The 11,500-nt window shown below is 35.6% G+C and overlaps 1 protein-coding gene across 1 annotated transcript; it reads left to right on the forward strand.

The window, feature by feature from the left end:
* The first annotated feature begins 1,304 nt into the window (after positions 1 to 1,304).
* On the forward strand, positions 1,305 to 8,469 carry FUS12 (proteasome family protein). Its single transcript, XM_086673352.1, has 12 exons — positions 1,305 to 1,570; positions 2,103 to 2,195; positions 3,532 to 3,610; positions 4,726 to 4,966; positions 5,052 to 5,126; positions 5,209 to 5,343; positions 6,361 to 6,548; positions 6,874 to 6,942; positions 7,022 to 7,112; positions 7,212 to 7,346; positions 7,865 to 7,977; positions 8,094 to 8,469. Exons 1-12 carry the CDS (start codon positions 1,561 to 1,563, stop codon positions 8,182 to 8,184), a joined length of 1,320 nt encoding a protein of 439 aa, XP_086529478.1. The 5' UTR covers positions 1,305 to 1,560; the 3' UTR covers positions 8,185 to 8,469.
* Positions 8,470 to 11,500: the final 3,031 nt, after the last annotated feature.

Below are 11,500 nucleotides of genomic sequence, written 5' to 3' on the forward strand. Positions count from 1 at the left end.
GGACTTAACAAACAACTAGGACTTAAACAAGGACTAGAACGGAAAGTTAGATAGTAATAGGTCCCAAGACTTAGGTTGTGTTTGTTTGTTTGTGAAGGTCTGAATCTGAATTAGCTGAATCTGAATTGATTGAACTGAATTAGATGAATCTGAATTGGTTGAGTAAGATGTTTGTTTTCCAAATCTGAATCAAGAAAAATTACATTTATAACCCCATCTATACTATTAAGGAAACAAAAAAACCCTATCTTTAATTTTTCTTTTTCACTTTCCCCTTCTCTCTCTCCTGTCCTCTTTCTCAAATTGCCGGCTGCTACTTCCTAGATCATCTAAACCCTAAATCACATAATAATAAAAAGATCTTGTTACCTTCTCTATCCTCCATAGTTGCAGAAACGAGTACCTTCCCATTTTACTTTAGATCGAAGACCAAAAGTTGTAACTTGATGGAGTGGTGACTGTTGTATTTGCTCTTTCTCTCTCTTTCTCTCTCTCTCTCTCTCTCTCTCTCTCTCTCTCCCTTCTCTATCCTCCATAGATAGCTCTCACCAGATCCGACAAGGGTTAACAAGCCCTTCGTGTGGTGGTGGTGGTGGTGAACGAAGAGCGGTCAGAAAGCCCATCATCTTGTTGTGATGGTGTTGAGGTGGTGGTTAGGGCGTGTTTGAGATTGGCACTGTGTGCTCTTGTTTTTTTGTTGTGTTCTGTGGTGGTGGTGTTAGTGGTGGCAGTGACGGCGGCGGTGGTGGTGGTGAAATGAAGAAGATGAAACTAGAGTAATTTTAGTTTTTTGCGGGGGTATATTTGTCATTTGTTACTTTTCAGCAGCTGAGTTGATTTTTCAGACTTGTTTTAAAGTCTGAAAAAACTGGGTCTTAATTCAGCCAATTCAGATGTCTAGTTTAGTCAGCCAATGTTTCAGATTTTGTCAAACAAAAAAACAAACATCTGAAAATTTTAAAAAACAAACAGCACCTAAGTGTAGTTATGAGTTCAGTCCTCATCTGGAAAAACTTAGACAGGTTGAAAGTTCAATTTCTTAATGTGGGCCCCAAAGATAATTGTTACTAAATTTCTATCTGCATAAGTACGGTGAAGTATAAAGAGGGTTGGCACACGGTGCAATGGGTTTAAATTGAACTGGGCTTTTCTTTTTTTTGTTGGAAGTGCCTTTAAGCAATTCGAATTTTGGGGACCTTCCTCAAGTGAGGCCCAAAGTAGCCGCTTTGGGCCTGGGCCGCCCCTGCCTTCACTTTTTTAACCAAAAAAAAAGGGTCCTTCACTTGAATGAATGCCAAACTCTCGCGTGCTCCTTCAACAAAAAAAAAAAAAACTCTCGCGTGCTCCTTCAACAAAAAAAAAAAAAACCCTCGGGTGCCCGCCCATAAATATTTCGCAAATAACAATTCTGGTTAATATGTCCATATCCATAATCCATCTATCAAACAAAACCCTCTCTCTCCTCTCTCGCTTCGCGATACTGTGAGTAAAGCGATCAAACCACAAACAAAAGCTCCGCAATCCGCTGATCGTACACCGTTGTTCCAAGCAAACTCAGTAATGGGTTCCGGTGAGTTTAGGGTTTTTCCGACGCAATTCAGTATTTATTCTCTTACCGACTTATATAATCAAAACGCCGCAGATGTTATTTCGGATACGTATCTTCTTTGTTGTTTAAGGACTCGTTCAATTATTTTGGTTTTTTTCTTGATCCTATTATTTCATACTGGTTTAGTAGAATGGTTATGCTCAATCTGATCCTTTATATTGAATGACCTGATGCGATTTGTACTAACGAGAACTTTGGTTTTTCGCTATTTAGGGTTTCTTTGGTAGTATCTATTGCTTATGAACATTTAGTATCATCTCTTGTCTGCTATTCCTTGATTGTTATAGAAATATATTTTCTCGAGCTACTTGGTAAACCCTTGTGCCCCAAGGAACTCTCCCTCAGTCCCTCTTTCTAGTTATATAATATATGGTCATTAAGGTAGATTAGGATGTTTTATAAAATATATCCCTTTTGAGATTTGACATTGATATTTCAGTAGCAAAAGAGTAATAAAAACTACACAATTTTTTTCTTCTTTTGAAACTGTTAGATGCTGATATGGAGGATTATGGATTCGAATACTCCGAGGAGGAACCCGAGGAGCAGGATGTTGATATTGAGAACCAGTATTACAACTCAAAAGGTACTTCCTGTTACATTTATTAGTTGGAGACTTGGAGACTATGTAGTTGGTCTCGGCCGAGACACCAAGTTAGGTTTTGGCCGAGAATCTCGGCCGAGATAGACCGAAACCAAGACAAGATCTTTTAATTTTTTGATTTTTTTGGAAACTTAAATCCTAATTGTATACTATTATTTATTACCTTTCTAAGTATTTGTTATATTCCCAATCAATCTAAAGAGCATCTCCAATGCAAATCTCAATCTTAGAAACTCGGAGTGCCATGTAGGACTTTTAGAGTTTTTATCTTAAAATTCATCTCCAATGCAAAACTCAATTCAAATCTCCAAGATGACGTGTCGAGGGTGGAATGGAGATATCTCAAGAGGACACTCCATTTCTAGAGTGTCCTCTTGAGATACCTCTAAATGCCAACTCAACATTTTCATATATTTTAATGGAAAAAAATGCCACACAAGCAATTTTTGGAGTTTTAGAGTGTTGCATTGGAGAAGTCCTTCGAGTAGTTGATCTCAATCTTGACAAGTAGGAAAGAGAAAAATTACAGATTGACATTTGAAGCTCGACAAATAGGATTTTTAGAGTTTCTTTTGAGTTCTGCATTGGAGATGCTCTAAGATAAGTAGCAATAATATTATATAGATATTTTAGGTCTTTTGCCTTATACAAACTTCGAAAATTCTTTAGAAACTTTGAAAATTCTAGTAGATTAGGAATACAATATTTTTAGTATAATAAGACTTTGTTTTCAAAGAAAAAGTATAATAAGACTTTGTTTATTATGAATGATTGAAGTAATTTTATGTTCAAAGTCTAGAGAACTGTGGTAATGAAGAATCAGGTAATTAAGCTTATTACTCAGTACTAATTAGCTATACATGTTGTCTCGGCTGAGTTTCTTGGCTCGTTTGGTCTCGGCCTTTGACCGGACCAAGACCGAGACGGAGACCAACTACATAGCTTGGAGTTATAGGTTAATGTTACTACCACCTTCTTCCTTTCCCATATTACTTACCTTAGAAGCTGGAACCTCCTAAAAGGGTGGCAAATATTGGGTAAGGTTGTGTTTCGTGCGCTTGAACGTTTACACTTGCCCATCCCCACCTTTTCTCCCATTTCTGGCTTTTAAGGTACTTACTACTAGTACAAGGTTTTCCTTGGGCAAAGTTGATTGAGATGTGGAAATGCTAGCTATCTCTTGAATATAGTATTAATTCATTCACTATATTGTTGGTGTTCTAATCCCAAAAAGAAACTATATCTTTGGTATTCCCGTTGACTCTTTGTATTTTAGACTTTTATTTCCATTTATTGGCATCCCCGTTATTTGTTACAGGTTTGGTTGAAACTGATCCAGAAGGAGCACTTTCTGGATTTGCTGAAGTTGTGGGCATGGAACCAGATAAGGCAGAGTGGTGAGTTATTCTTTAAGCTTTGCCTTGACCAAATTTTTGTTATCATTTATAAATTACTTCTTGCAACTAATACGTACTTATGTACTATTTCTGAATTTTGGGCAGATGTCCCCTTTATTTATAATATTTCCATCAATCTGCTTTTTTCCCCTTCTGGTATCAGATTTTTGTACTTATTGGCGTGGTACTTACTAGATGCTTGTACCATGTAGGGCTTAGAAACAGTACTCGTTGTTGATATTCGTTTGAGAGTTCGTGTAGTAATGTACATACGGAAGTTTACATATTGAACACAAAATGCATTTTTGGATGAATTCTGAAATGCTATTGATAACTATCCTAGATTCCTAATCATCTTTTGCTTTTTATACACAGTTTTTATATTATAAAGAGGCTACACGCTATTTTAGCTCTATCTGACTCGCCTAGAAATAACTTTAAATCTAAAATTTTCCATCGGATTTAGGGTTCAATAATTTCTTATGTTCTTTTTCCGTGTTTTGCTCCTTCTTTAGACTAGACAATTACTGGAAAACTGAATTCCCTTTCCAAAATTACTAAATGCTTAATTCATTGAACTACTCCATGGTCTGAATAACCAAAATTCCCTCAAATCTATGAACACGACTTCTACAGACATGGTAGACGAAGTTCCATGTTCTGTTGATCTCTCTTCATCTCTTACGTACAAATATGTTGCTAAAATGAGTTATTGAATGCCCTAGCTTTTGAATCCCAGAGTACAAACTATAATTATGGTAGATGAGGTCATGAGGCTACAAATTGTTAGTTCTTATAGTGACTGAAATTTAACAATCACAATTTTAACGGTATCTTAGTTAACTAGATAGATCTTTAGAATGTACCACCCTTATGGTATCTTTAGGAGTCAATGAAATACCATGTGAAACACGCTCACGACCTCTTAACATTTTTCTAAAGAAGCCATTTTACCATGTTTCAGTAAAACTATTGCAGCAAGATAGTGTTATTGGAATTTCAAAATGGTATACACACAGTTTTCATAATGCTGTATAATAAGCACACTGATTGAGTGACCTATTTCAGAATGCATGCAGTATTTGTTGACCACCATTATTTCTCTACTTTATCAGGGGTTTCAAAGCTCTAAAGCAAACTGTGAAGCTCTATTATCGGTTGGGCAAGTATAAAGAGATGATGGAATCTTATAGGGAGATGTTGACGTACATTAAATCAGCTGTGACGCGTAATTATAGTGAAAAATGTATCAATAACATAATGGATTTCGTTTCTGGGTCAGCTAGCCAGAATTTTGATCTTCTACAGGAATTCTATCAAACTACTTTGAAGGCCCTTGAAGAGGCAAAGAATGAGGTGAGAAGGATAGATTGATTATGAAAATACCACCTTTTATGTTTTATAACAAAGATGTTTGATGTTTTGTACTCTCCTATTGCAGAGATTGTGGTTCAAGACTAACCTAAAACTATGCAAGATTTGGTTTGATATGGGTGAATATGGAAGAATGAATAAGGTACATTATCTGGTCAAATCATTGTATTTTGTTTAATTCATATTGATATACTCATCCTGGTCTTTTGTCGGGACAAGTTTAGATCTTGAAGGAGCTCCACAAATCTTGTCGAAAAGAAGATGGCACTGATGATCAAAAGAAAGGGACACAACTTTTGGAAGTCTATGCCATTGAGATCCAAATGTATACTGAGACCAAGAACAACAAAAAACTTAAGGCAAGTAACTTTTAAGTGTTCATCCATATATAGGACCTATGTCTTTACTGCGACCATGTTGAGAGTTGACATTGCAGATTCTAGTGATGAGTGGATTTTCAGCAAGGAACTTAATTTTTTATAGTGGTTGTGGGCTAGGTTACTGCTTACCGTTAAGCATATATGACATACGATTACAAAATTTACTTGAAAAACAAGTAGTGCTGCTGTGGAGCCTTGTGCTAAGCAGATAGAATGTTAAATTAGTTAAAGATTATCTAAATTAAATTACATAGGATGGATTATAAGTCATGTGATTACCTAATTAAAAAAATGCATATCTTGTATATAATAAAGACAAATATGAATTAACTTGTGAAAAAAGCCAACCACTGTATATACTTTCGATACTTGACAGTTTACAGGAACATAAAATTGGTACTTGGTAGTAGCTTTATATGTTCCTAAAGCGTTCTAAGGCCAGCAGAATCGTTAGTCGATGAGAAAGCTTTACTCACTGTTGGAGTCGGGAAAGGCTAGAAATAAATAGGAATAAATTTGCTAGAGTGGCAAAGATCTAAGGGCCGTTGATGATGTGGCATAATTTTGTAGGAAGAAAAGGATGCAACTTAAATGTGTGAATAATGCCTAATGATTTTAATAGGGGGACGCAACCCTGTGAACTTCTAATGGATGATGTGGAGCTTCAATGCACTATCAGCTTCCGCTTTCTTTCTATGAGTCATGAGAATGTGCATTCTTCACATTGAGACGTCTGTCATTCTCACAGATTCACAGTTTGAGAGAGGGATCATGGCATTTAGAAATTGACAGTTGAACAGTTTTATGTACTTGTATTTAAGAGATACATTGTGGGAATATCTTTTAGTTGTACTAATATTATTATCATTTTCATTATTTTTGAAGTCGGGTTTCATGTTTTATCAGATCACTGAATTTTAATCTAATCAAATATTTATTTGCATTTCCTGCTTTTCTATGTGTGATTCGCTCATAGAAATTTATGTATGAATACAGCAATTATATCAGAAGGCGCTATCCATTAAATCAGCAATACCACATCCAAGGATCATGGGTATAATTCACGAGTGTGGTGGGAAGATGCATATGGCAGAGCGACAATGGGCCGAGGCAGCTACAGATTTCTTTGAAGCTTTTAAAAACTATGATGAAGCTGGGAATCAACGGCGTATCCAATGCCTTAAGTAACACCTAAACCACCCTTTTCCTGTTATCTCAAACTTTTCCTACACTTTTTTTTGAGGCACAATGACTCCTAATACTTAGATGAATTAAGTTCAAGCGCTATCTCCTCAAATGACGTGTTTTCTCCTTAAAAAAAGTTCACAACAAGGGTAAACAAAAATTATGTTCTCAAGTTACTTATTATTGTATTAACAAGGGGTAAGTGTTAAGTGGTCACTATAGAATGAGCAGTAGACGATTCATAACTTTAGATCTATATCGTATCTTAATGATTGGTAAATCTTCTCTTAATGTTACCCCGATATGTAACTTTTCACTCAACAGATACCTGGTTCTGGCTAACATGCTAATGGAGTCTGAAGTGAACCCGTTTGACGGGCAGGAAGCCAAGCCGTGAGTTCTCAAAACTGAATTACTGTTTCACCAGTCTCATGTTGATTTCTCACGTTACTAAAATTTTCTTAATGTGTAGATACAAAAATGACCCTGAGATTCTCGCGATGACAAATTTGATAGCAGCTTACCAACGAAATGAAATCCTGGAGTTCGAGAAAATTCTCAAGGTAAGGGTTATTTGCACACTTCGGTGCCAGGTTTTGCTCGTTGTTCTTTTGTGTATCTCTGTTCTCAGATTCGTTGCTTCTGCAAAACTTACTGTACAGAGCAACAGAAGGACAATTATGGATGATCCATTTATTCGGAACTATATCGAGGATCTATTGAAGAATATCCGAACACAAGTATTGCTCAAGCTCATCAAACCTTATACAAGGATAAGGATTCCCTTCATATCAAAGGTGATCACTGTGAATTCTGTCTCTTTGCTAACCTATTCATAATCTAAAGCACAAATAACTGAAGGTTGAAAAAGTACGTGTATTGGGATAGAAATTACACAAACCCACACTTTGATCAGTCATCAGTCATCAATCAAACTAGCCGATCTTCGAAAACCTGTCCATATTTCCAAACTTGTTTCTTTTTGCGATTTGAATTTGCAGTCAAATGTAGGAGCAATGAGCATGAATATTATTGGACTTCTTACCTTCTGTAGAACTTTCTCCTTCTAACCTATACCTCATAGCCACTTCACCCCATCCCCAATTCATCCCATAAGACTCACCCTTTTTAAAACCCACAAAAATCTACTGGCTTGTATACCCAAATGTAAATCAGCAGAGCAAGTTCGTACTCCATCTTCTGTTTGTATTGAACAAAAAACAGCTTTTCTGTTTATCTAACTCACTTCTTAATATGTTGTGAGAAATTATAAATCTCAAAGACCCAAACCAGCTAACATGTACTTTATATTCAGGAGCTAAACGTGCCAGAAAAAGATGTGGAGCAGTTACTTGTTTCTTTAATTCTTGATAACCGTATCCAGGGACACATTGATCAAGTGAACCGGCTTTTAGAACGTAGCGACAGGTAAAGTCATTCAAAAAATTTCTCAGTCAATCCTCATCAACTCTATTATTTCTTTTAATATAAATATGCATCAATAGTCATAACTGTTAATTCATATATTTGGAACTAATCTGCAGGTCCAAGGGGATGAAGAAATATGCTGCCATTGAGAAATGGAACACTCAACTCAAGTCCCTTTATCAAACAGTTAGCAATAGAATAGGCTAAAGATTGTTGTTGTTGTCTAGAAGACAGGTAAATCAGGTACATCATCTTTTGAGTTAAGTCCCTGAGTTTTGGAACATTACTTCAATATCTTGTTCACTCCCATGTATAGTTAGAGCACTTCTGAATGGGAACCGAGTGATTTTGCTTTATCTTAACTTGAGTTTTATGCAAGAAGTATATCTTCTGATTGATCTGTTATTGATCCAACTGACGGCTTACCGGAAAATGGAGTGGGAACAAAGAAACATATTCTCGTTTTAATTCTATATTACTGTTTTCTTTTTCGATCTTGGTATTATTTTCAACTTAAAGTATGTTTTCAAATTTCTCTGATTTCATTCAAAATATAGATTCACAAAGAGTTCCATATGTTGTTAATTATATAACTATGACTCTTTTGTGAGGTTGATTTCCTGGTTGAATAGATGATTATAATAGAAAAATGTGATCTTTGTGTGACACGCAATGTTTGGATAACGGTAAAAAAAAAATGAAATAGTTACTGTGATTGTTACTGAAAAAAACGACCACTATAAGGGTTTTAAGTTCGACATGGACTATTATTCTGAAAATATATAATGCATGACAAGATCAAGTTTCATGAAGAGGACGTAAGTGGCACTGGAAAAATAAATTAAATTCAATATGATAGTAGTATTAATAATAATGAACAAGTAACACTCCCCTAATCTAATTATTGTTGTAGTTTTTTAATGATTAAATTAAATGTATATCAATTATCTAGGCTTATCTGCATTCAACCCACAAGAGAAAATAAAAAAATGTTGTTTTTGGGTCAATATCAGTAGATGTGACAACTTTTTCTTGAATAGAGATTGTGCATGATACTTTTTAGGTTCCAATATGATAGTTTGGATAGGAGTGTGAAATAATGTCGACATTTTAGGGTACAATTAAAGTAAATCTAGCCGAACATGAGCCCAACTACCAACTTTACCTTTTTTCAGAGGAATTTACAATTATGATCAAACATGAGTTCATTGGCTATCCTAATGGGTAAACGTTTATTCATTTGCATATTATACTTTCTTGTAGTAGAGATTGAAGTACTGAACTACATCATAAGATTGATCTAACTAGTAATGAGTTTGTAGAAGAGAAGTATTCCGACTTTTTGTAACAAATTAGGCACACATATTTTATTTTGCACTAGTGCGTTGGTACACATATACAGTCACGCTGTCACACCTAAGGTTTAGGGCCGTCGGACGCTGAGATCAGTGAGAAACTCGAAGTAAAGGAACCCAATCTGGCCAACAACTTTTGATTGGAGGTGTAAGAGATATAATCTTTCACCTGTTCAAGGGTTTGAGGCACACGCTAAAACAATTCTAAAAAACAAAATCAATCTGCACAAAAATGTAGCTTTTAGCAACACCGTCAATAATAAATAGAGGGGAATGGGTCTGGTGGAGGGATAGTCCTATGTACTAATTAGGTTGTAATAGACACGTTTGTTTTGCCTCCAATTAAGGAAAATCTCTAGAAAGAAGATGATGAGATGTTTCTTTTTGTAGAGAGAAAGATGATGAGATGTTAGCAAATAGAATTGTGTTGGGCAAATTCATAAAGGACTTTTATAGGGAACATGTTCTCTCTACATCGTGCATATATTATTTCATTGTCATATTCCAATATCTACAATTCGTACCAATTGAACTTCAATGCTTCTTGAAAGTTCGTTCGAGCTTTCTTTCTTTCTCTAAAGTTACAACTTTTCACTATTATTGAGGAGGGGTAGGACCATGTTTTTAAGAGGAAATACCATCGAGAGCTTTCAAACTAAAAACATGTTTACCATTGTTGTGTTATTACTTATTTGTAGGAGGATATCTATTATTATAATCATGTCACCGCTTAAAGAATGCATGATTATAGAAATCAAGTTCTCAAAGATCTCAAGTACGTGTATATCGAATTCGTGTGGAATTCTACTGATAGAGAATGTTATTGCTTGACTACGACAAGATTGTTTATTAATTGTTTTATAAAGTTTTGTCATGCTAGCTCGATCATCCTACATTGTTTTCTTCCAAGACCACATCTAATGACAAGTACAACATCCTTGTTCCACCATTTCTATCAGAATATCTGGTCATGTGGTTGCGTAGGTATTCTACTCTCTTTTTTGCGAAAGGTATTCTATTCTATTGTTCTACTCAGTTGGGTCATGCATTATATTTGAGACGGGCATCATATAGATATGAGTTAGATTTTCATTGATAATGCAATGACTTTGATGTGAACAAGTTATGATATGCTACGTCAATGTTACCATGTTGGGCCTAATAATAACAAACCCCATCTAAAATATTAACTTCTCTCTTACACGTTTTTCTTTTTTCTGACTCATTAATAAAACATGGGCCATATCTTATACTATTCGTAACTATGTGATTGTTTTTCTTGTTCAACAAAAAAAATATGTGATTGTTTTTCTCAAAATAAATAATAGACATAAACAAAGATACAATAAGCTTCTCTTTTTTTTTTGAAATGATACAATAAGCTTCTCAATATTACACGTGCTTAGTATATATGGTACCAAATATATAAATACTGCTCAAACTATCATCCTTTTCAACCAACCGAAATAAGATCAACATTTGTGGCTTTTCTTTATATATATTTCAATCGAAAAATGGACTCTTTTGAAGACTAACAGAATAAAATGAAAGAGGCTAATGTTGGTACAACTGAGAAAAAAAAAAAGTTTGAAGGTCGCCGACCGGCCAATGTTGGTACAACTGAGAAAAAAAAAAAGTTTGAAGGTCGCCGACCGGAAATTTGGCCGGTCGGCGACCCCTGCCGGTGAAGACAATGATGTGGCAGAGAGAGAAAATGAGATGGAGGTGAGAGAGTAACAGAAAGTAAAAGATAACGGAAAAGGGAGTCATAGGGGAATTATTGCTAAAGTAGGAGGCTAGGCAGGAAGCTGGTCACAAAGTTGGGGGCCATTTGAGAAGGGGGAATTTGACCAAAACTCCCTAAGAAATTATGATTTTGGTTAAAAAGGACTCATCAAAGTTTTTTAGGCTTCACCTCCCTGATAGCAATTATGTAATTTTCAATTTCAGTAAAAGACCAACCTAACTCTAGTCTAAGAAAATACCTTGCAATCACCTTGCACTACTTTGCAAACACTTTGCACTGCCTTGCAAAGCCTTGCAAACACCTTGCAGAGCCTTGCAAACACCTTGCATGGTTTTTGCAGACCCCTTTGATAGCCTTGCAAACAAATTGCAGAGCCTTGCGAACACCTTGCAGAGCCTTGCAAAAACTTTGCAGAGCCTTG

The sequence above is a fragment of the Eschscholzia californica genome, unplaced genomic scaffold (assembly GCF_041429995.1).
Source record: "Eschscholzia californica isolate CP2 unplaced genomic scaffold, dmEscCali1.0.p SCAF_4, whole genome shotgun sequence".
NCBI lineage: Eukaryota > Viridiplantae > Streptophyta > Magnoliopsida > Ranunculales > Papaveraceae > Eschscholzia > Eschscholzia californica.

What these genes read in the sequence shown, in the direction of transcription:
- FUS12 (XM_086673352.1), top strand. An exon ending in GGATTCCCTTCATATCAAAG is followed by an intron (nt 7,347 to 7,864) that starts GTGATCACTGTG and finishes CTTTATATTCAG; the next exon opens with GAGCTAAACGTGCCAGAAAA. An exon ending in CTTTTAGAACGTAGCGACAG is followed by an intron (nt 7,978 to 8,093) that starts GTAAAGTCATTC and finishes ACTAATCTGCAG; the next exon opens with GTCCAAGGGGATGAAGAAAT.